Source organism: Rhipicephalus microplus, chromosome X (assembly GCF_043290135.1).
Source record: "Rhipicephalus microplus isolate Deutch F79 chromosome X, USDA_Rmic, whole genome shotgun sequence".
Lineage (NCBI taxonomy): Eukaryota > Metazoa > Arthropoda > Arachnida > Ixodida > Ixodidae > Rhipicephalus > Rhipicephalus microplus.
In genome coordinates this window covers 231,332,733-231,354,351 of record NC_134710.1, presented here as the reverse complement: position 1 = coordinate 231,354,351, position 21,619 = coordinate 231,332,733, and the positions used below count along the sequence as shown (strand labels likewise).

General features: G+C 41.8%; 1 protein-coding gene across 2 annotated transcripts in view; it reads right to left on the bottom strand.

Annotated features, from left to right (window-relative positions):
* The window catches only part of LOC119187840 (ATP-binding cassette sub-family A member 2), a 255,259-nt gene that overhangs the window by 34,361 nt on the left and 199,279 nt on the right, over positions 1-21,619 (bottom strand). For both annotated transcript variants that reach the window (XM_037435928.2, XM_075878770.1), the window contains 9 exons: positions 17,639-17,754; positions 17,402-17,549; positions 16,863-16,986; positions 13,768-13,900; positions 8,900-9,020; positions 8,634-8,705; positions 6,204-6,310; positions 5,828-5,969; positions 3,837-3,971 (listed from right to left, as the gene is read on the bottom strand). In XM_037435928.2, the coding sequence (XP_037291825.2) occupies positions 3,837-3,971; positions 5,828-5,969; positions 6,204-6,310; positions 8,634-8,705; positions 8,900-9,020; positions 13,768-13,900; positions 16,863-16,986; positions 17,402-17,549; positions 17,639-17,754 (1,098 nt within the window). The remainder of the gene's footprint in view (positions 1-3,836; positions 3,972-5,827; positions 5,970-6,203; positions 6,311-8,633; positions 8,706-8,899; positions 9,021-13,767; positions 13,901-16,862; positions 16,987-17,401; positions 17,550-17,638; positions 17,755-21,619) is intronic.

The window sequence follows — 21,619 nt, the reverse complement described above, 5'->3', positions numbered from 1 at the left end:
CACAAGGTGCATGGTGATCGTTGCCGCGATAGCGCAGCAACCATTAGCGCCCACCCCCCTTGTTCGCTCATGAGATAGGTGCGTGCGTAGATGACCACGGTCAGAAAGGCAATGTTCGCCCCGCAGAAAAAGGAGGCTAGCATATCCTTCCCTTCCTATCTATACATAGATATACATATACGTGAATGACGGCAGCGGCGACAGCAAAAACCAGTCGAGACTGTCCATATAATTGCTATCACAATAAAACTCAAGATAAACACTGTCGCTCAGTTCACATCAACTCGGAGCACCTTGTAACACAAGCAGACAACACTTGCTGTCCACAGGAGGTTCCGAGACGTAGACTGAGATATCTAATAAGATCGGTCACCGTGTGCTATGCGTACTGGAACATTTCTACATGTAAAAGGTGCGAGCAGTTGAAAAGTTGTTTGGCTGAGCCGCTGTGATCTGCACCGAATACATGTTTAAAGTCTTGTCATAAATTACACAATTGACGCGCAGACCTTAAATTGGTCTTAAAATGATCCTTAGTATTTTGCTTTACTGGCTCATGGCATTTATACAAAATTTTAAACACCATTCCACCATTCCAGGGTCCCTTTATTTGAAACCTGTGCTGCAACTTTGTTAACTGCTGCTGGTGAAGTCTTCTGTAACCATGATGTCAAATACACTCAGCATGTATCAACACAGCCAGCCTGCCCTACTGCAGAGCAAAACCTAAAAGATGCCACACAGCGTTGCGACTTCCCTTTCCCTCCTCGTGAGGAGTTTGGATATTGTGCACTTTGGTAAATGCAGACTCGTTTCGCCGGATCATCAAGGTTTGTTGTAAGGAGAGTAGACTGCACTGTGTCAAATTTTTGCGCTACGTGATCGGATAAATACTTTCACTTTAGTGCTAGAAAAGAGAGAGACTATGTCAAAATTTTGTGCTACGTATTTGGATAAATACTTTCACTTTAGTGCTAGAAGAGAGAGAAAAAAGTGGGTAGAGAAGAAAAGACAGGGAGGTTAACCAGTCTATGATAGCCAGTTTGCTACCGTACTGGGGGAACGGGAAGGCCAGTGTGATGGACATATGATTGACTGCATGTTTGTGCGTGTGCTATGTTATGTGTTTTCTATCTATTTCCACTCTTTCCTCTCCCTTTTTGTGCTACAAAAAGCACCACAATGGCTGCCCCCTAGTCATATGCTGTACAGTGAAAGTAAAAATTGCAGTTTTCCTTATAACGGTCCAAAAGAATAAGATAAACATTAAACAATACAGCCGATGTCCGATTTCTCGGAAGCCTGAAATTCCGTACATGCCCGATTTCCCAGACTCATCTGTGGTATCACCGTCAAGTTCCTCATACAGTCAATGTATTAAATAGTCCAAAATTCTGCATGTTTATAGCGTTTGTCATTCGATTTCGCGGACTTTTTATCACTAACCGCAAACTCGAAGTCACTATTTCACCACTTTGCGCCACTATTTTGCCCAAGTCGCCATTTTACTTGTTTTCAGACCCTCCAACCCATCGTGTCATGACTGCCGTACCCTCGAAACCGAAAATGCCATATTCTAGCACATGCCAATCTGTTACCAGCCGTAGCTTAGGCCACATGGTGCTGTGCAGTTAAAGTGGGTAGAGCTGCATGTGCTCCGACCGTGAGAAAAGCTACGTTGTTGACTCATGGTTCGCCCTTGGCATGCTTGCAGACTTGTGGAAGACGGTTAGGCAACAGACCCTCCAGAACTGTTTTCGTTACGGGAGCTTCATACGACCGCCTCGCCCAGAGTGGACAGTGCGTGTGGTGAACTTCCACCCGCAGACGTTTCCTTCGACAACCAGCACGTTGCCGGTGTTTCGAATTCAGCTGGGGCAACCCTTGAGGTTTTTGTCGACACTGACAAAGACCTCGAGCTGTGTGCGCAATTGACCGATGACGAAATTATTCGTCAAGTTATGGAGGATTCCGACGATTCCGACACAGAGATCGAAGAGGCAGCGCCTTCACAGAAAACGAGCTCGCAGTTGACGTGAGCACTACTATTGTCATCAGTGTACAGCGACAGCATGACGCTAACTAAAATTGAGACAGACATCATTGGTGGCAAGTAGAACATCTTGCAAACGAAAATAAGCAACTTGTGTTTTTGCGCCTAAGTGTCCACAAATGCAGTATACCGCCGGCAACATAGGATTTTTTTCTTTCGGCTCTGTTCAGAGCTAGCTAAACAACATTTGCTGAATTGCAATGAGAACCCTGTACCCCTGCTGCGACCCTCCCTGTCAGCGAAAAACACTATTAAAAAGCGTGTTTTTATTTGCATTCGTTTTTCCAGACTGCCTGATTTTCTGAACGTTCTGCCAGTCCCTTAAGGGTCTGAGAAATCGCATCTCACCGTATATGTAATAAACTGTCCGCTAGAATATTTGAGATGACCTGTTGTTTCTCCTGATCAGATTCTACTTCAATGTGCCCTTTTTTCAAAGTTTCTTATGTGAAGTTCTGGTACGACCTAACACAGCGGCAACATTCCTGCATGCTCGGTGCACTCACTTTTAATAATATTATTATGTGGGGTTTAACGCCCCAAAACCACCATATGATTAGAGACGCCAGAGTGGACGTCTCCAGCAATTTCGACCACCTGGGGTTCTTTAACGTGCACCCAAATCTGAGCACACGGACCTACAGCATTTTCGCCTCCATCGAAAATACACTCGCCGCAGCTGGGATTTAATCCCGCGACCTGTGAGTCAGCAGCCGAGTGCCTTAGCCACTAGACCACCGCAACGGGGCACGCACACTCAGTTTTGATATAACCCGGATTGTGGCCTTCGATTTTGATAATTACCTCAAATTTTGTGTTTCATTTGGGATTTCTAAAAAGCAGATATGCCATAAATTGCCACATCTTGCTGTTCCATATAAACAACTGCCCACCATTAGTTAAGTAAACTGGTAATTAGCAAGTTTTTGTTAAACACTGATTTGAATAAAACTTCAGGTGTGCTGAAGTTTTTCTGCCTCGACAGAGAGTTTATGTGCAGTAACGACAGAGATGCAACTGTCACAGCATTTTATAAAATATCTGTCTCATTTAAAAAAAACATATACACACACTGTATTTTTTATTATTGCATAAAATGTTACCAACATAGAAGTCGTCGGAGGCTGAAATAGGCAGTTGGGTATTATAAACACCTCAGGACATTGAATGGTTTATTGTGAAGGCAATGTGCTCATTTTCGTGCCTTAATGATTTATGGTATTGACAAGGTAGAAAAGGGCAGGGGAGGAGCTTGAAAAGGTTCCTCCCCCTCCCTACTCTTTCCCATTATATCAATATATCTGATTTACCTCCACCTTAAAATTTTATTTTATGGCAATGTTATTACAATGCCACTTCAGACGTGCTACGACCTTCACAATAATTTCACTCTTGCTTGCAATTAGATTTCCCGCAAAGGTACCATTTATGCATGCAGAAGGCGAATTAATCAGGGGGCCCATTTTTGTTACACGGAAATATATGAAGGCAACAGATAATAAAGCCAAGGGAAGCTCCCATTTTTGTTACATGGAAATATATGAAGGCAACAGATAATAAAGCCAAGGGAAGCTTAGGGACCATTATTTACAATTTATAACAGAACAATGATAAGATAAAGAAAACTGAAAGTGGAAAAATACTAAATGCTACCAGTGGGAACTAAACTCTAGTAGAACCTTCATAGATTAAAATGCCATTCCAAAGTGCAGTGTTTGCCTGCACTAATCGCAATAAATTGGAAACTAAAACTTCATCTTGGAATATTTTTGAAAGTACTGACCAGATATATAACTGGTGGTCCACCAAGTAAAGCAATGGCTGTGGACAACTTGCGCTTGTTGCCACCACTGTATGTTCCCACCACACGGTCAGCATATGACGTCAATCCTAGCTTTTGCAGAGTCCATTCAATAACCTGAAAAAATTTTTTCGGAAAAAGAAAAGTTTAAGTACCAACGGATATGATCACATGATGGCAAATAAAAGGAGCTATGATTCAAATAATCGTTGAGCCTAATGGTAAAAACTTAAGAGCAACTGTAAATGCATGGAGATAAAACTAAAAGGTGAAAATATTCAGCAAGGCATCAGAAAAGTACAGCATAGCCAGATTTTTTCTGCATTTTTCATATAGTCTATGGCAACAATTTTGACAGTGCTGCAAGATCTCATTACAACACTTGCATGCATCTCTGTCATTGCCATTGTGTACCGTGCAAAACACGTACAGTAAAATTATACATATATGAGCAGAAAGAGAACTCTCATAAATTCACACTCCAAAAACCAGCCAATGGTCATTGATCGGCAGATTTCTTGCGTTGTTGATAACAATGGCTGCTGAGTGGCTTCTCTTGGTATAAAAGACATGCGGAGCATCTCAGCATCAAACTTAAAAGTCATGTATAAGGAAAACGAGGATTACAGATGAAAAGTTTGTGAACTTTGCTGCAATAGACCAGATAGCAGTGAAAAACAGGAATAAGCACAGTGTACGTAGTGCAGGATGTGGAAGTGCTTCGCACGGTACGATACAGTGATCATAGAATGATAGAGTCTCAAGTTCACCTACACTAGGAGAAGGAACGACAGAAACTGATATGCGAGAAGCCAATCAATCAGCTAGCACTGAGAGGGAAAGTACGAAAATTCAGAGTCTTGCTTCAGAACAGGTACTCGGTTCTTATCGAGGAAACCAGCATTAGCGTTGACGCAATGAATGATAATCTGATGAGTATCATTATGGAGTGTGCAGTGGAAGTTGGAGGCACGGTAGTTAGACAGGACACTAGAAAGCTGTCCCAGGAGATGAAGAACCTCATTAAGAAGCATCAAAGCATGAAAGCCTCAAGTACAACAGACAAAATAAAATTGGCAGAGCTTTCGAAGTTGATTAATAAGTGTAAGGTATCTGATGTAAGAAGGTATAACATGAAGAGAACTGAACACTCTCTGAAAAACCGAGGAAACGTCAAAGCAGTGAAAACTTGGGATAGGCAAAAACCAGATGTATGCACTAAGGGACAAGGAAGGCAAAGTAACTACTAATCTGGATAGGATAGTTAAAAGAGAGGAGGAGTTTTACAAAAATCTGTACCGTAGTTGGGACAACCATGACCTTAATATAAGAACTAGCACAAACCCAGATGGCATCCCACCAGTAATGATAGAAGAAGAAGTCAGAAAAGCCTTGGAGGGAATGTAGAGAGGCAAAGCTGCTGGTGAGGATAAGATAACATCAGATCTGCTGAAAGATAGAGGACAGATTGTGTTAGAAAAACTAGCCATCCTGTTTACAAAGTGTCTCCTGATGGGAAGAGTACCAGAATCTTAGAAGAATGCTAACATCATCTTATTACATAAGAAAGCAGATGACAAGGACTTGAAGAATTACAGGCCGATCAGCTTGCTTTCCGTCGTATACAAGCTATTTACAAAAATAATTGCTAAAAGCTATTTACAAAAATAATTGCTAACAGAATTAAGACAAAATTACAATCGAATAAATAAAAGGAACAAGCAGGATTTCGACCAGGCTACTCAACAATCGACCGCACTCACACTATCCAATCAGATATTACTGAGAAATGCTCAAAATACAGCCAACTACTATAAGAGAGGCATTTGCCCTGCAGTGAACGTAGTCAGGCTGATGATGATGACATCTTTGTACTTAAACTTTGCAGTAGAATATGGAAAGCAAGAGAGTTCACAAATTCTGCATGCTGGAACTCATGCATGGTTCAATTTTTTCAAACGTAATGTGTGCACCTTGTTTTCATCCTTCACTGGGATACCACGAAACCTTGAGTACAGTCTCAAGTGCTCCTTGGCTGTAAGTTCGTCATAGAGAGCATCAAACTGGGGACAATAGCCAATGTACTGTTGTGCTTTGTTCAGCTCACGTGACACACTGCAAGAAATGTGGAGCACAGTTTCAATCAAAAAGACACATGTGCTGCATTATGAGTGCACAGGGTCGGGGGAGTGCAAGTACAATGTGAAAGTTTTTCTACTTTCACCAGCTATGTTGCAAACATTTTCTTTATTATATAAATATGTTTAAAAATATGAGGCAGTTTTTTTTTAAGAGAGCATCCAATTCCCATAGAAATCCTCAGCAAAGGGGAATAATGCTTTTATTTACCTGTGTCCATTTAGATAAGCATCTCCTGATGTTATCTCTGTGTCACCAGTTAGCATTTTGAACGTTGTGGATTTTCCAGCACCATTAACACCAAGAAGGCCAAAGCACTGAAATAAAGGCAATAAATAATTACAAGAAAATTATAAAAAACATTTTTTGCAAGCCGACAATCTCAGTAGCTAACTGTTTGCAACTATGTGCATGGAATAATTTATAACACCACCAAAAACACCCTTTTACACGTGCAGAGCTTCTTTTACCCTAATCCCCAAGAAAACTGGATCATATGTTTGCACCATTACGCCCAACACATAGTGATTATAAAAATAAGTTGCCCTGATGCACCTTATTTGCATAATAAACCAGCCATACCATCCATACTAACAATAGACAAGCAGCACAAGAAACTTCTCATATGTTCAAGTTATGAATACTGTTGTCAAAGCACAGAGTCAGATTCTCCCAACATCCTTTCCTTATCATGCAGGCTAAAGAAACTAGAAAGAACATGAAGTGTGAAAATTGTTTTTAGGGCTGCCAATAAATCGTGGAAAAGTTACATGCAATCAAATTGTGCGTGATAAAGTAGAGAAAAACACAGGAACTAAACAACAAAAGTTTGACATGTGTTTTGTAAAACATTACTAAATTAAGCACCATAAAGCAGTAGTCCTCAAAGTTTCTTAAGCTATCATTGCTTTTACAGACGACAAACAGGCAACCATATATTACCGAGATTAGTTAGGCATAAATTTTCATTAACAGAAGGAATGTCTCATTGCATAAATACACCGAAATTTGATGACTGCACAGCTTCATCGAGACATTCGAGACATACGGAAGTAAAAGTGTAACTTCTAGTTAAGGTTTCGAGAATGAGTAACAGTAGAAATTCGCACATAAAGCAACCTTCAATTAGCTCCCATAAAAAGCCAGGCCTAAAACATTATTCTTAGGATAGCCTTGCACATGCTTCAGATTGGCAGGAGCACTGCTATTCTTTAGCAAATGAGAAGTTTTGTGTTTACTTTCTTTTCCACCACAGTATAACTTTTAAGATGATATTGGCAATCATCATCATCATCATTATAATATCAACCTGACTACGTCCACTGCAGGACAAAGGCCTCTCCCATGTTCCGCCAGTTAACCTGGTCCTGTGCTTGCTGCTGCCAATTTATACCCGCAAACTTCTTAATCTCATCTGCCCACCTAACCTTCTGTCTCCCCCTAACCCGCTTCCCTTCTCTGGGAATCCAGTCAGTTACCCTTAATGACCAGCGGTTATCCTGTCTACGCGCTACATGCCCTGCCCATGTCCATTTCTTCTTCTTGATTTCAGCTATGATATCCTTAACCCCCGTTTGTCCCCTAATCCACTCTGCTGTCTTCTTGTCTCTTAAGGTTACACCTACCATTTTTCTTTCCATTACTCGCTGCGTCGTCCTCAATTTAAGCTGAACCCTCTTTGTAAGTCTCCAGGTTTCTGCTCCGTAGCTAAGTACTGGCAAGATACAGCTGTTATATACCTTCCTCTTGAGGGATAGTGGCAATCTACCTGTCATAATTTGAGAGTGCTTGCCGAATGTGCTCCACCCCATTCTCATTCTTCTAGTTACTTCAATCTCGTGGTTCGGCTCTGCGGTTATTACCTGCCCTAAGTAGATATAGTCTTTTACAACTTCAAGTGCACTATTACCTATTTCGAAGCGCTGCTCTTTGCCGAGGTTGTTGTACATTACTTTCGTTTTCTGCAGACTAATTTTAAGACCCACCTTTCTGCTCTCCTTGTCTAACTCCGTAATCATGAGTTGCAGTTCGTCCCCTGAGTTACTCAGCAATGCAATGTCATCGGCGAAGCGCAGGTTACTAAGGTACTCTCCATTAACTCTTATCCCTAACTGTTCCCATTCTAGGCTTCTGAAAACCTCCTGTAAGCAGGCGGTAAACACCATTGGGGAGATTGTGTCCCCCTGCCTTACACCCTTCTTGATTGGTATTCTGTTGCTTCCTTTATGAAGCACTATGGTAGCAGTTGATCCCCTGTAGATTTCTTGCAGGATGTTTATATATACTTCATCGACGCCCTGATTCCGCAGTGTCTGCATGACGGCTGATATTTCTACTGAACCAAACGCCTTTTCGTAATCTATGAAGGCTATGTATAGTGATTGATTATATTGGCAATATGCTGTCTTTTACCCTCCTCTCGAGCCCATCATCGAATGCATGCCCAATCTATTGAATGACACCGATCAACCGTACCCATCCCATAGAGCTGACGGCTTCTTTCATCATGACTTTTTGAATGCGTACAGTTTAGTAAAACAACATCCATCAACTGAGAACATTATGCTTACATGGTTGGCAATAAAAACTGCAGAAAGCAGTTTATCATTTGACAACAGTAAAAGAATAAGAGAATTATACCTCTCCCTTCGGAATCCTCAAACACAGCCGGTCAACAGCCAAATGCTTGCCCAGTTTCCTGGTGTGGTATATCTGCATATATATGAACAAAAATGACACACATGGAAAAGAATAAAAGCACTAAACACCTGCTAAATAAACCAATAACTGAAAAAAAGTCTTCTTAGAAGAACTAAACGAAGTTTCCCTTGTGTGATTCCCAAAACAAAGTGCCTAAAAATTTGTTTACTGAATAAATGACACCTTGAAGAACTACACAAAGTTACCTTTGTTAGGTTCACCAGGCAGAGTGCTGCAGAGTCTGTTTGACCACTAAGAACACGTCTTCTTTCCTTTTGGACATCCTCATCTTCAGTGATATTAAGAGCCTCAGGCACAATTACTTTTCTGCAATTGATGAACAAATGTGCAAAATTGATGCATGTCTATGAAGCACCATGGAATTTTGCAAACCAAGCACAAAAATAGCTGGCCCACATTCTTAGCACTCTGACCAATGTTTTTTTTTTTTCTCTACTGCTCTTCAGTTTTAGTAGATTTTTTTTTCGATTTTTCTGTAGTGGTTTGGTCAATATTTCACACTAAACAGCAGCCAGTTTTTCATTGCAATTACATTACTTGCCATAATTTCGTAAATTCCTTTTTCTGTCAAACTGACAAACCTATCACACTGGTCCCCGCCATCACTGCTTTTCAATACTCAGCTCCAGCAATTTCGTTTCTATTTTTCCTTTCTTTTTGTGGGTTCACGCAAATAACATTTCATGTATAGTACACAGTAGTTATCTATAATTGCTTGCTTTGGAGTCAGAATACATCAATAGCTCATCAATCTCCATGTAAAAGTGCCGAGAGAATTGATCCACCATGACTGCCCTGCCGAGATAGAGTGCCTCAGCACTTGACAGCACTAAGACACACATAGTCAAAAGTTTGAGTTACAACTTATGTTTAAACCACTTACATGCACATGGCACAAGTACGCAGTGTTTCTTATAAAGTAGCGAAGGTTAGGCAAAGGTGGTGCATGAATTATTCAGATAATGGCGTTGGAAGGCAAATGCTAAAAGGGGATACTAAAAAGAAAGCATGAAAAAATAAGGAACACATAGAAACTGCACTAAGAAGATGCCATCATTGAAATATGCTGCATTTATTTCACATAGTTTTGAACAACTGGCTGTATTTTAAGAAGTACATGAGCATACACTGGTGGCATGCGATGGGGCGGAAGGCCTCATGAGGCTGCTCTCACGGCCATGCCAACAAGCATGGCATCATGCATACCCAGGTGAGCAGCTAGAGATCTGGGACAGTGCTACGTAGGCACTGCCATTTATTTCGCAACAAGTCCAAGCCACACAGCAGATAACTAAAATTTCTGTTGACACTCTCTCTCTCGATCAAATGTCAACACCAACATAGAAAAGGGCACAAAACACCCCCACGTGAATTCTGACAGAGGAAATTTTAACAAGTTCGAATGAACCCTAGCCTCCTGCTACTAGGTTGCTGCCCCCAACATTTTAATAATTGAGAGTTGACCCACCAACAAATCCCTGGTAAGCGAATATTATATGATGATATTTGGGGTTTAACATCCCAAAACCACCGTATGATTATGAGAAAAGCTGTAGTGGAGGGCTCTGGAAATTTAGACCACCCAGGGTTCTTTAACGTGCACCCAAATTTGAGCACATGGGCCTATAGCATTTTCACTTCCACAGGTAAGCGAATCTGTCCATTGTCTCCATTGAATAGTATATACCAAATCAAAGTTCCAGAAGTATCTATATAAATCTCAATGACACTTTCTGTTTACCTTGTCTATCTTTCAACATTTTTAACCATTGAAACAATTTACCTCTTTGTAGGCTTTCCTTGTACCCTTATACAAACCCATTTATAAACTTTAGCACCTTACATAACTTTTGTAAACATTCCTTGTAATTTTCTTCTCAACCAACCCACTTTTCAAATCTGCATCTCCTGCTACAACAAACAAGTGAAGCAGGCATGAGCGGGGGCTGTATTTTGACACCTCCGAAAAAGTTTGCACTGGTGTAATTCTCTCCCATCTCTGTTTTACAGCAAAAGCTGTTACGAGATCACAACAAGGGTCCCATGTGCCGTAGTTGTTCGCCACGGCTGGTGTCCGTAACCACTATTGCGCTAAATAAAAAAAAACTTAGTAAATAAAAAACACCAAGAACACAATGGGATTTGAATCCGCGTCCCCTGCGGCCAGCCCAGTATTCTACCACAGAGCCACGCTGTTGCTTCGAACTTTGTTGCATACTAGCCTTAGGCAGGCTTGATGTTGGGATTGCAATTGCGTTAAAATGAGTAATAAAGTGTTTTAGAACACCAAAGGAAGAACGAGGCATCAGACAATGCAAATTGCATAACGAGTGGTTCGTCGAATGCCCTCACCCATTGCAAAAGCTTCAGGCATAATTCCTCATGGTCACTAGCCACAGCATAAAAAAAATTGCAGAAACTTCTTTGCAAGTATGTAGGGAATACCACACTTTTCTGAAGAACGACGAAGGAATAGGCATAGTGAATACTTGGACAATCCCCCACAGTGGGTATGAACTACAAAAAATGAACAAAAACAAGAATGCTTGCCTGCTACACGAAAGTTATGATAATTCATGGTGTAGTGGGCACCCTGCAAGTGGACTCACAGCAACTACCAAGGAGTGTTAAAAAAGGCTCTGAAAGGCTGCTCTTTCAGCTTTTGCTGTGACTCTCCTGGGCTGAGGATAAGCATTGGGACCACCTAAACTTTGCCTTGAAAAAGGTCTGTTCTAGACCGAAATGTTGCATAAAAATACAGTTTTTTAGAGGAATAATCCTTCCTCCCCTTTATTTAACACACACACACACACACACATACACACACACACACACACACACACACACACACACACACACATACACACACATGCGCGCGCATGCACGCACGCACGCACACACACATACACACACACAAACACACACACACACTGAAAATTTTGAAGTATTCGCAATGAACAAATAAATGTATATCAGTCCACGTATAACCACTTGTAAAGATGGTTTTACTGCAATGTATAAATGCTGAGCTGTGAAAACACCTGTCCATGAAAAATCCGCTTTGCCACGAAGCTTTATTTCAAGTTTAAAGGGGCTCTGCAACACTTTTTCAGCATGATCAGAAAATGCTGCCACTTCGTGGTCGAGGCCACAGAGAACACGTGAGCCAAATATTATAGCACAGCACGTTGCCTGCAATTCACAATAAATTCTCAAAGTTAGTTAAAAATTGCTCACTTGTCTGGTCAAATAACGCCACTAGCTCAAAAATCAATCGACACAGCCATTGTATCAGCCATTTCCTGGTTTGAGCATAGCGCTGTCAGTCATTACTGGGGCCACCGCGGGAGACTGCCACTTGTAAAGGCGTACGTGCACGATCCCCGTGAAAAGCAGCGTACTCAAAAAGAAAAACGAAACAAAAAAACAGAGAAAGAAAAAAAGTGAAGGGTCACGCGGCGCATGTGATGTATTTTCTTTCACCATGCCATCCCTCCATGCTTAGCCTCTAGCGCTTTCGTCGGAATGAGAAGAGAGAATGCAATTGCAGTGTGAGACATATCTTTGTAACTCCACTCGAAATGGACAGATTCTAAAAATTTCAGCGGCGGCAAATTCGGGAGACAATAAGCTACTTTAGTGAATCCATTCCATGGCTACTTGAAAAGGTGTTGCAGGGTTTATTTAAATGAACATATTACCCTTAAATCGATTCATCATTTTTTAAGGTGAAAATTTTATGATGGCTTGTATGCTCCAAAACAAATTTTAAAATGTTATGTATTTTGCAGGTTATCACTCGCATCATACTGAAAGTCAGATCCTGCTACTACTCAAAGTTGTTCTGACTTCCTTTGAACAAAAAGAAATGGCATTTGCACATAGACATCATGATAAGTATGCCCATTTCTGTATATGCCATACAGTAGACTCTCATTAAACGGAACCTGAAGGGACCGGGAAAATGTGTACCACTTAACAGGAGTTCTGTTTACTGAGAGGTGAGCTGGGTTGCAGCATTCAAGTATGAAACCAATCATATCAAAGGCAGTCGTTCCATTTAAGCAGCAGTTCCGTTTATATGATTTCTGTTTACCGAGAGTCCACTGTGTACGTATACTATTTGAATTCAGTTCGAAATTATTCGACCAAAATCACTACTCGCTTCGAATCTGAAATTCACTATTCGCAAAAGCCTAATATATATGTGTGTATATATATATATATATATATATATATATATATATATATATATATATATATATATATATATATACAACAAAAAGAAGCACCACACAATGGGTACTTGTATTGCGATAGCAATTATATGGACACTCTCGGGTGGACTTTGCTATTGGCGTTGATGTCATGCACCGTATATGTATACGCATCAATATATATGAAAATGCAAGAAAGAAAAAAACCCAGAAAAAAGTACTCCGTCGCACGGAATCGAACGTGGGACCTCTGCGTCATGAAAATGAGGCGATAACCACTGAGCCACCCCGGAGAACGTTCTTCACCGTTCAAACGGCAAGCTATTCATATCTACCAGTTACCCCTGCTGTGTTTTCGGCATTACCAGAAAGATGGCGCAATGAGCGTACGTCGCCATATCACTCACTGGTGCCCGCTCTGATCTCCTACGCGTACTTTGCCCGGCTTAGAGAAGAGGAGCCTGCCCTTATCTCGCGGTGGCGAGGAGGGGAGAATCATATGCATTGGCTGGCCTTGGACTTTACATGGAACGATTCTGCTGTAGTTACTGGGTGCACAAAGGTTCCTGCAATCATCGCAGTCTCTGTTCCTGAAAAGTGCGTGCATTTCAGACTCAGCGAAGTAACAAATGAGACGCTTATTTGCGTGCATTCGTACGTGCAGTACCTTTTGTGTGTAATTTGTGCGCGAGAAACGCGGGGCGCGTTTCTATCTGCTTTCCATTCTGCGCGTGACCTTTCAAATTGTTGCTATCACGTTCATTGCTTCGCCTTTGCGACAAAAGAGTGACTTTTTTATTATTATAAGAAGCTAAGAAAAAAAATATTTCACTCACTTTGGCTTCAAAAAGAAGTTGAACTCTAGAAGCAGAGTGAGCACCAAGAAGAGTATTCCAGACAGTGCCATGGCCAGAAGATTTCTGGTAACTAAATCCCACGCAAATGGTGACCGCATTCGGTCATACCGACCTGCAAGAAATATTTTTCTCAAAACAACATATAGGTCTAGAGGAACTGGTATAGAGATTCAAATTCACTACTCCATGACATGTGCACCACATGCCTAGCAATGAATGAAAGAAGTAAAAATTCAAGGACTTTTCCCTTTCTGTTTTCTTTTTTCTTTTTTTGTTGGACACAATATTGGCCAACTGCTTCACACTCGCTGCAGCAGTGCACTTACTAAAGCAGAAAACTCTCACTTGTGGTAAATGCAGCTTCTAGTTTCGATTGCTCTTGCCTGGGAATATCTTCTATTCTTCACAGAGTTTACTATAGCTTCTTTAGAGCTTGGGATTATGGAGGGTGAGCTTTGTGATATCCTAAAGGAGGTTCCAACATTGTCTTTTTTACTGATTGAAAGGGCTTGCAAAATGCCAACCTTGTCAGGGACCTCAACTTTCTAAACAATCAGTTGTAAGATCGCTAGAGGCTTCCAGCATCCGACAAGTATGCACAGCGACATATGTTGAGTCTTTGTTCACATCGATACCATGTTTTCTCACCCAGAACCCATGCCTACATATAACCTGCATCTTCAAAAACCACAGAAACATAAAAGCTAGAAAAAATTTTAATTTTCCACGCCTTTGTCGTAAACCATGATGCACCTTCCTTGCATTATTGTGAAAGTGTCGTGAAGCCAACTTCCACATTTTTGCCTAGAAAATTCGCTGAAAATGCGCCGAAAAAGTGTTATAGCAAATCATAAAATATATCAGACAAATTAGTGAGTTCAACATATGTGAGTTTAACTGTACTGCTACTGCCTCCAAAACTAATGTTATTTAAAAAAAAAACTCAAAACAATACAATGAATTTAGCTCCTTCTCTTTGCATTGTTCATCCCACTAGCACACTGAAATACAGCATTCATGCTGATTAAGGAATATGTGTTCATCTTCCCCTGCATGCACAGACATCATGCTAGTTGATTTTAGCAAACAAATGCTTACTACAATACACAGGCTGATAAAACTACAAAACTTTATCTAGCTGTTCAATGCATAGCTTACATTATCAATGCATCTCCTTTCAGATGAAGCTAAGACTTTTGTTATGTAAATTTTATGCTTTCATAATTACCATGATTGTTGTCAAATTAGTCAGCTGTATATGCCATGCTCTATCAGTTTGAAACTGTGAGGGGGGCAAGTGTGCCCAGCCCCCCTTTCCCTTTTATGGTAGGGCGAAAGCCTGGTTGCCGGAACACACTCGCGGCCATAACTCGAGATTCCCCTTTCCCGGCACGCAGAACGGGTTTCCCCTCCCTCGGTGAGAAAAAGGTATTATTCTCATCAGGGAGAGGGAAATCGGGCCAGTGAACAAAACTAGTCTTAGGACGGCCACACGCCCTCTCTCACACCGGCCTTGGAAGAAGGAGGTCGAACCAGCAATCCCCCCTGCGAGCCGAGGACGACAATGACCAAGGAGTAAGCATCTACCATTGTTTTCTGTACCATCTCCTCGCGATATATGTGGGCTATTGCTAACACCTTGCAATAAAGTGTCGTTTTGTTGACCTAGCCGGTTACCTTACCGTATTTACTCGATTCTACCGCGCCCTCGATTGTAATGCGCGCCTCGTTTCCACGACGAAAAAAAAAAAGTAAGACATCGATTGCAACGCGCACGCATTTTTCTCGTTGGCCCACACGATCACACAACTCGGGAAAAAGACTCCTTTCAGGAGCGTCTTCCGTTTAAATATGAGGTACGGGGGAAGCTTGTGCCTATCTGACGTGCAACGGAGCATTGCCGTCACTCTAGTTTTACCGTGGCCCGATGTCAGCACGCGAACTTGCTTCGCCCTTTCTTCTTGACGGTTGCGGTGCCAGGCATATCGATGTAAAGAGGCGTCTGATCGGCATTCCCGATTTGCCCAAGCAGGGAGCCGTTGTTGTGCCGCAAGTTTAGGACAAACCTCTGAAAACAGAAGCTTTTCTTCGTGCTCCTCCGGCAACTTTTGGCATATGCGCGTTCGCCTTCAGAGGGAAAAGCCTTTCCTCTTCATAAAGTTATTTAGCCAGCACCTGCTCGCTATAAACTGGCTCGGCATTAGCCCTTTTTCTAAGGCTAACTGCATAGCCTGCACTTGGAGCAGTTCTGTCGTCACGGGCCGCTGTGCCGCTCTCTGCTCAATCGCATACTCGCCGAGCAGCTCTTCAATTTGCGGAAACCGACCCTGCTGTGGTCCGCTGAAGCCTGTGCGTGAATCTTTGTTGTCGACAATCTTCTGCTTTTGTTTCTGCCAGTCCCGCACGCACGTTTCGGGAACTCCGAATGACCGCGATGCAGCCCGATTTACGTCTGTTTCAGCACACGCGATGACTTTTCTTTTAAAAGCGGCATCGTGGTACACTCGTTGAGTTTTTGGAGTCGGCCCTTCCATGCAGTCGATGCTAATGCACACCAAGATGACGAACTCCTCAGCACACGTACGAAGTGCCACACATGGGAAACACATAGGCAGAAATGGCCGACGCGCTATGCCGACGCACGAAGGGGGCGGCCATTTTGGAATGCCGATGGCAATAGAATGACCGTATTCATTTTTTTTTCGTACTTGATTCTAACGCGCATGCGATCTATGAACTCGCTTAACCGGAAAAAAGGTGCGCTATAGATTCGAGTAATTACGGTATTCCCCCGAACCCGTGTAGCTGCAATAAGACGAGCTACGGATAGGGGACGTTAATCATGCACGGTACGGCTGTGTGCGGCTGGAACATTAGCTAGGCTTCTGAGTCAGCTGTACATAGGACGAACCCCCTACAAAACCTACCACAGCCACAATACTGAATAAAAAAAACTTTTTGTATAACAGGGCTTCCTAGCTGGACTATGACAGTCCATTGTCACAGGCGTTCACTCTGCTATAGTTATAAAACCTTCGAAGTACACCATGAAACAAAAACAAAACTGAAGTCACCTGTCTTGAACAAGAAGAAGTTCTGGTACTCATTAAAAGCAATGTCCATTAATCCTCTTCCAAGGCAGTAGTTAGGAAACATAAGAAAAATGGCCTTGAGTAAGTGATGAACTTCACCAAGGTACTGAAAAATAAGAACAAATGCGTTTCTTTGTGAGTACATAAAAGGAACCCACCAGATAAAAAAGCAAGGACAAGGAACAACTCAAATTCTGTAATAAGCAGGTAACTGAGCCAACAGTAAATCTTGCAATTAAAAAGCACATGCAAGTGCAAAGAATATGTGGGCACAGCTACAAGCACTGTCTTAAATAAAGAAAACACTTATGCTAGCACCAGGCTGAAAACATTATGAATATTTGAAGCTTCTACAGAAATTTACAAACAACGACCAAAAAAAGCCAGCAAGCATTGCTGTGTTGTGCTGCATTATGTGCAGCTCAGTCACAATTGCTTTAACATGAAAACTTCTGTGACAGCTAGCCCACCCTTGAACATTGCCCTGATTAATAGTTTTAAGAAGGAGAAGTAAAACATACGGCATCATAGGAGAAGACTTCAAGCAAGAAGCTGGTCACAATACATGTGATCCCAACAAAGAGGTTGATCACAATAAGAAAAATATAGGCTGTGCTTGGCTCCTTGAATACGAAAGAAACAGGGTACATAACTGGTGTGATTGACCACCTGAAGAGAGTAAAATGCAGCAATGTAGGTAATGGGTTCACCAAAGAGACCAATGCACTTCAGTCACAGATAGATTTTTTTACACTTACCCGTAGAGAAGAAACAATGAGAGCACAGCTGGGAAATTCTTTGCTGATGTATACGCAGGAATATCAAAAATAAGGAGAATAAGAACACAGCATGTTGCAGGGACAACATAGCTACACTGTAAGAAATAGAAAAAAATGTATTAGATGCAAAAATTTGGAATAATTATTCATAAATTTGATGTAATCACCAGAACTACAGTTATTTTGTGGTGTCATTAATGAATCCCCTACATCATTTAACTTTTAGCTGACTAAATTATCGTACAACTTTTTGATAAGCCAGATATTGCCTACGTGTGCCCAGATGAGTTGGCTGAGTAAGTTTGTCGCAATTTTTGATCTAATGATCCGATTAAAAAATTATCTCTCATGACTAACTGCCAAGAATGACAAAATACATTGTATTTCATGAGAAAGAAACTATCTCTTACCAAAAAAAAATTCTATGTCAACAACTACAGCTAGAGAAATATTTCGCGATAGACTATGGGGCAATATCATTGATTTCAAGTAATTATCATTACCACTGCGAGTCTCTTTGTTTAAATTTTTAGGTGTACTTTTTAATGAGCACCTGAGTTGGACACCTCAAATAGATAAAGTACATGCCAATATGTCTCGATCGATTTCGGTTTTAAATAAACTTAGGTCCCTAGTTCCAAACTGGTTAAAGCTCCAGCTATATCATTCTTTGGTTCATTCCCATCTACATTAATGTCTTTTAATTTGGGGCACAACTTCAAAAACCAATCTTGACAGGCTGTTAGTTTTACAAAAAAGGTCTGTACGCTACATAGAAAATCTGCAACCTAGAGAACATACTCCTCCATTTTTCGGCAAGCTTCAGATACTTACTGCCTACCAATTATACAATCTTAAACTCGGCTTATATGTCATTAATGAAATAGGAAACACAGTTGGCACTTATATGGAGCATTGCTACCCAAGCGATACTCCCTATGACCTACGCTTTGATCGTTTTTGATTGCCTTTTTTCAGAACAACATATGGTAGGCAAACTTTATCATATCAAATACCTTATCTAGTCCACGAAAATGGCTATGTCCGTGAACTTTTGAAAGAACATAACACTAAAAACAGTGTGAAGAAAAAAGTTAAGATGTACTTCCTTTCTTGTAAGGAGCCTTAATTGTATTATTTATTATAAATATTTCTTTTGTGTCGTTTGTGCTTTTGCATATTAGATGAAAATTGCCCAATTTCTTTATTTTCAAATGTATTTCTCTATGGTACTTAGTAATTCTGTCAGAAATTTCTCCTTGTTGCATTTCTATATATACATATATTTTTATATTGGTACTGCCAATTGGTGATGACTGTAATGTGTTATTTTTAAACGTATGTGTTGACATCTGTTATACTTGTTCAATTTGAATTTTGTGTCCCCTCATTCCAAAGCAGAATGAAATTTGTATCCTTTGTTCCACTTCACCTGAGCAAATGTATGGGTGGAGGGACTTTAGTCAGGCAGAGGTAATCTGCCTTTAGTCCCTTCAACCTAGGCAATCATTGTTTTTGTCTGAATGAACAGTGAATGAACGAATGATATTGTTACATAAAAACATATGAAGAGAAAGAACATACAAAAATGGATGATTGCACAATATTGACCTGTGTCCAGATTTTTGTCCCTACAGAATTTAAGAGCAGTTCTTCACATTTTGACATCCTTCTGCCACGAAAGTTCTTTAAAATTTAAGGCATTATTTTTTACCTTCATTAGTTTTTACAAAAAATCTACCAAGAGCACTCAAGTTTAGGCATATTAGCCAATGAACAATATGCAGTTCAACCTGTTTACGAACTCGAAGCGCCATGATAAATGGTCGTTATATCAGTGGTTCACTGTATATGAACCCACCCATAAAAACATCCCCTTAGTGGTCAAACTTTTTCTTCCTGTGTATTTTTATTCAAAAGTGCGAACAACCCCTTTGCTGACTAGTTAGGCTTTTTTGCATGTTACACAATGCTCATTTGCTTACTATAATAGAGAACTGAGACAGCCAGATTTGAGACCAAATTTGGTGCTGCTCTAGCCAGTGAAAGCAGCAACAACGTCCGAGCTGCGCGACGTGCTTAGCGCTGACTATGTGTTTGCCGAGCTTTGCATGACCCACTTGACCCACTACTTCTTCATTACATATTTATTCCTTGCTGAAGACGAATCCAAGTAGGTGTTCTAAGGTGTCGTGAGGACAAGTGGTTCGTGATACGGTTTGAGGCGATCCACATGTATGATTTCGCGGTCTTGGCGACACAGGTCCCCAGTGGGCGTGAGGGGTTCGATGAGGTAGGTGAGAGCGGAAGTTTGCTCTATGACGCGATAAGGCCCATGGTACCTGCTGACGAACCTTGTAGAAATACCAGGAGGCACCCACAGCCAAACAAGAGAGTTGGGTGAAAACTGGTAGTGGGACTACCCACCGTCGTGACGAAATTTCGGTAGCCGTTGTCCCTTGTTCTTGTGTTCCAAGAGTGCGAGCTAATTGCCGACATTCTTCCGCATACCGAGCGGCTTAGGAAGCTGGTGTGCCTTCGGATGAGTCGGGTCGGTAGGGGAGAACGGTGTCGATTGGAGATGATGGCTCTCGACCATAGAGTAAGAAGGGAGAAAAGCCTGTCATCGCTTGAGGTGCCGTGTTGTAAGCGTACGTTACGTAGGGAAGAATAAGATCCCAGTTGGTGTGGTCGGAGGCGACATACATAGAAAGCATGTCGCCAAGAGTGTGGTTGAAACGTTTGGTCAGGCCGTTCGTTTGTGGGCGATATGCGGTAGTACAGCGGAGAATCACAAGGCATTCAGCGAGAAGTTCTTGAATAACATCCATGAAAAAGACGCAGCCTCTGTCACTCAAAAGTTCACGAGGAGCGCTGTGACGCAGAAAAAAACGTTGCAGCAGGAAAGATGTAACGTCACGTGCCGTCGCGGCTGGTAGAGCGGCGGTTTCTGCATATCTCGTGAGATGGTCGATTAGAGACGCAATCTACGAATCTTTGCGCTGCTCCGAAGTCATGTCGATGGGCCCTGATAGTGGAAGTAAGTTGTCTTGGATGGAGACACTCGCAATATCAGTAGAAACAGGTGAACGCGAAAGGGCATCGGCATCGGCATGCTTCTGGCCTGAGCGATAAATGACATGGATGTCGTACTTTTGGAGCCGTAAAACCCATCGTGCCAAGCGTTCGGAGGGATCCTTGAGGGAGGATAACCAGCAGAGCGCGTGGTGATCGGTAACAACATCGAATGGGCGGCCTTACAGATAAGGCCGATATTTTGTAATGGCCCAGATGATCGCTAGGCATTCTTTTTAAGTTACCGAATAATTTGCTTATGTTCTTGTAAAAGTGCAGCTCACGTACGCAACAGTATATTCTTGGTAGCCAAGCTTCGTTGGGTGAGTACAGTGCCAAGACTGACACCAATAGCATCCGTGTGGATTTCTGTGGGAGCGCTTGAATCAAAATGACGGAGTATGGGTTGTGTTGTAAGCAGTTCACGGAGCTTCGTAAAGGCACTGTCACAGGCTGGAGACGACCCGAACAGATTGCGGTATCCCTGAAGTAGGTCTGTCAGAGGTGCCATGATCGAGGCTCAGCTCCTTGAGAGACGCGGGCTTCGGGAACTCGCGAACAGCACGTAGCTTAGCAGGGTCAGGAAGAACGCCATCTTTCAAAACGAAGTGTTCAAGAATGGTCAGCTTGCGTGCTCCAAAGTGACACTTCAAGTTTAGTTGGAAGCCAGCTGCAGAGAGGCAGCGTAGAACCTATTCCAAACGAAGAAGGTGTGTGGGAAAATCGGGCAAGAATATTACCACATAATCTAAGTAGCACAAACACGTGGTCCATTTGAGGCCTTGTAGGATAGTGTCCATCATGCGCTAAAATGTTGCCGGCGCATTGCATAGGCTGAATGAGATCACGTTAAATTCATATAAGCCGCCTGGTGTAACAAAGGCA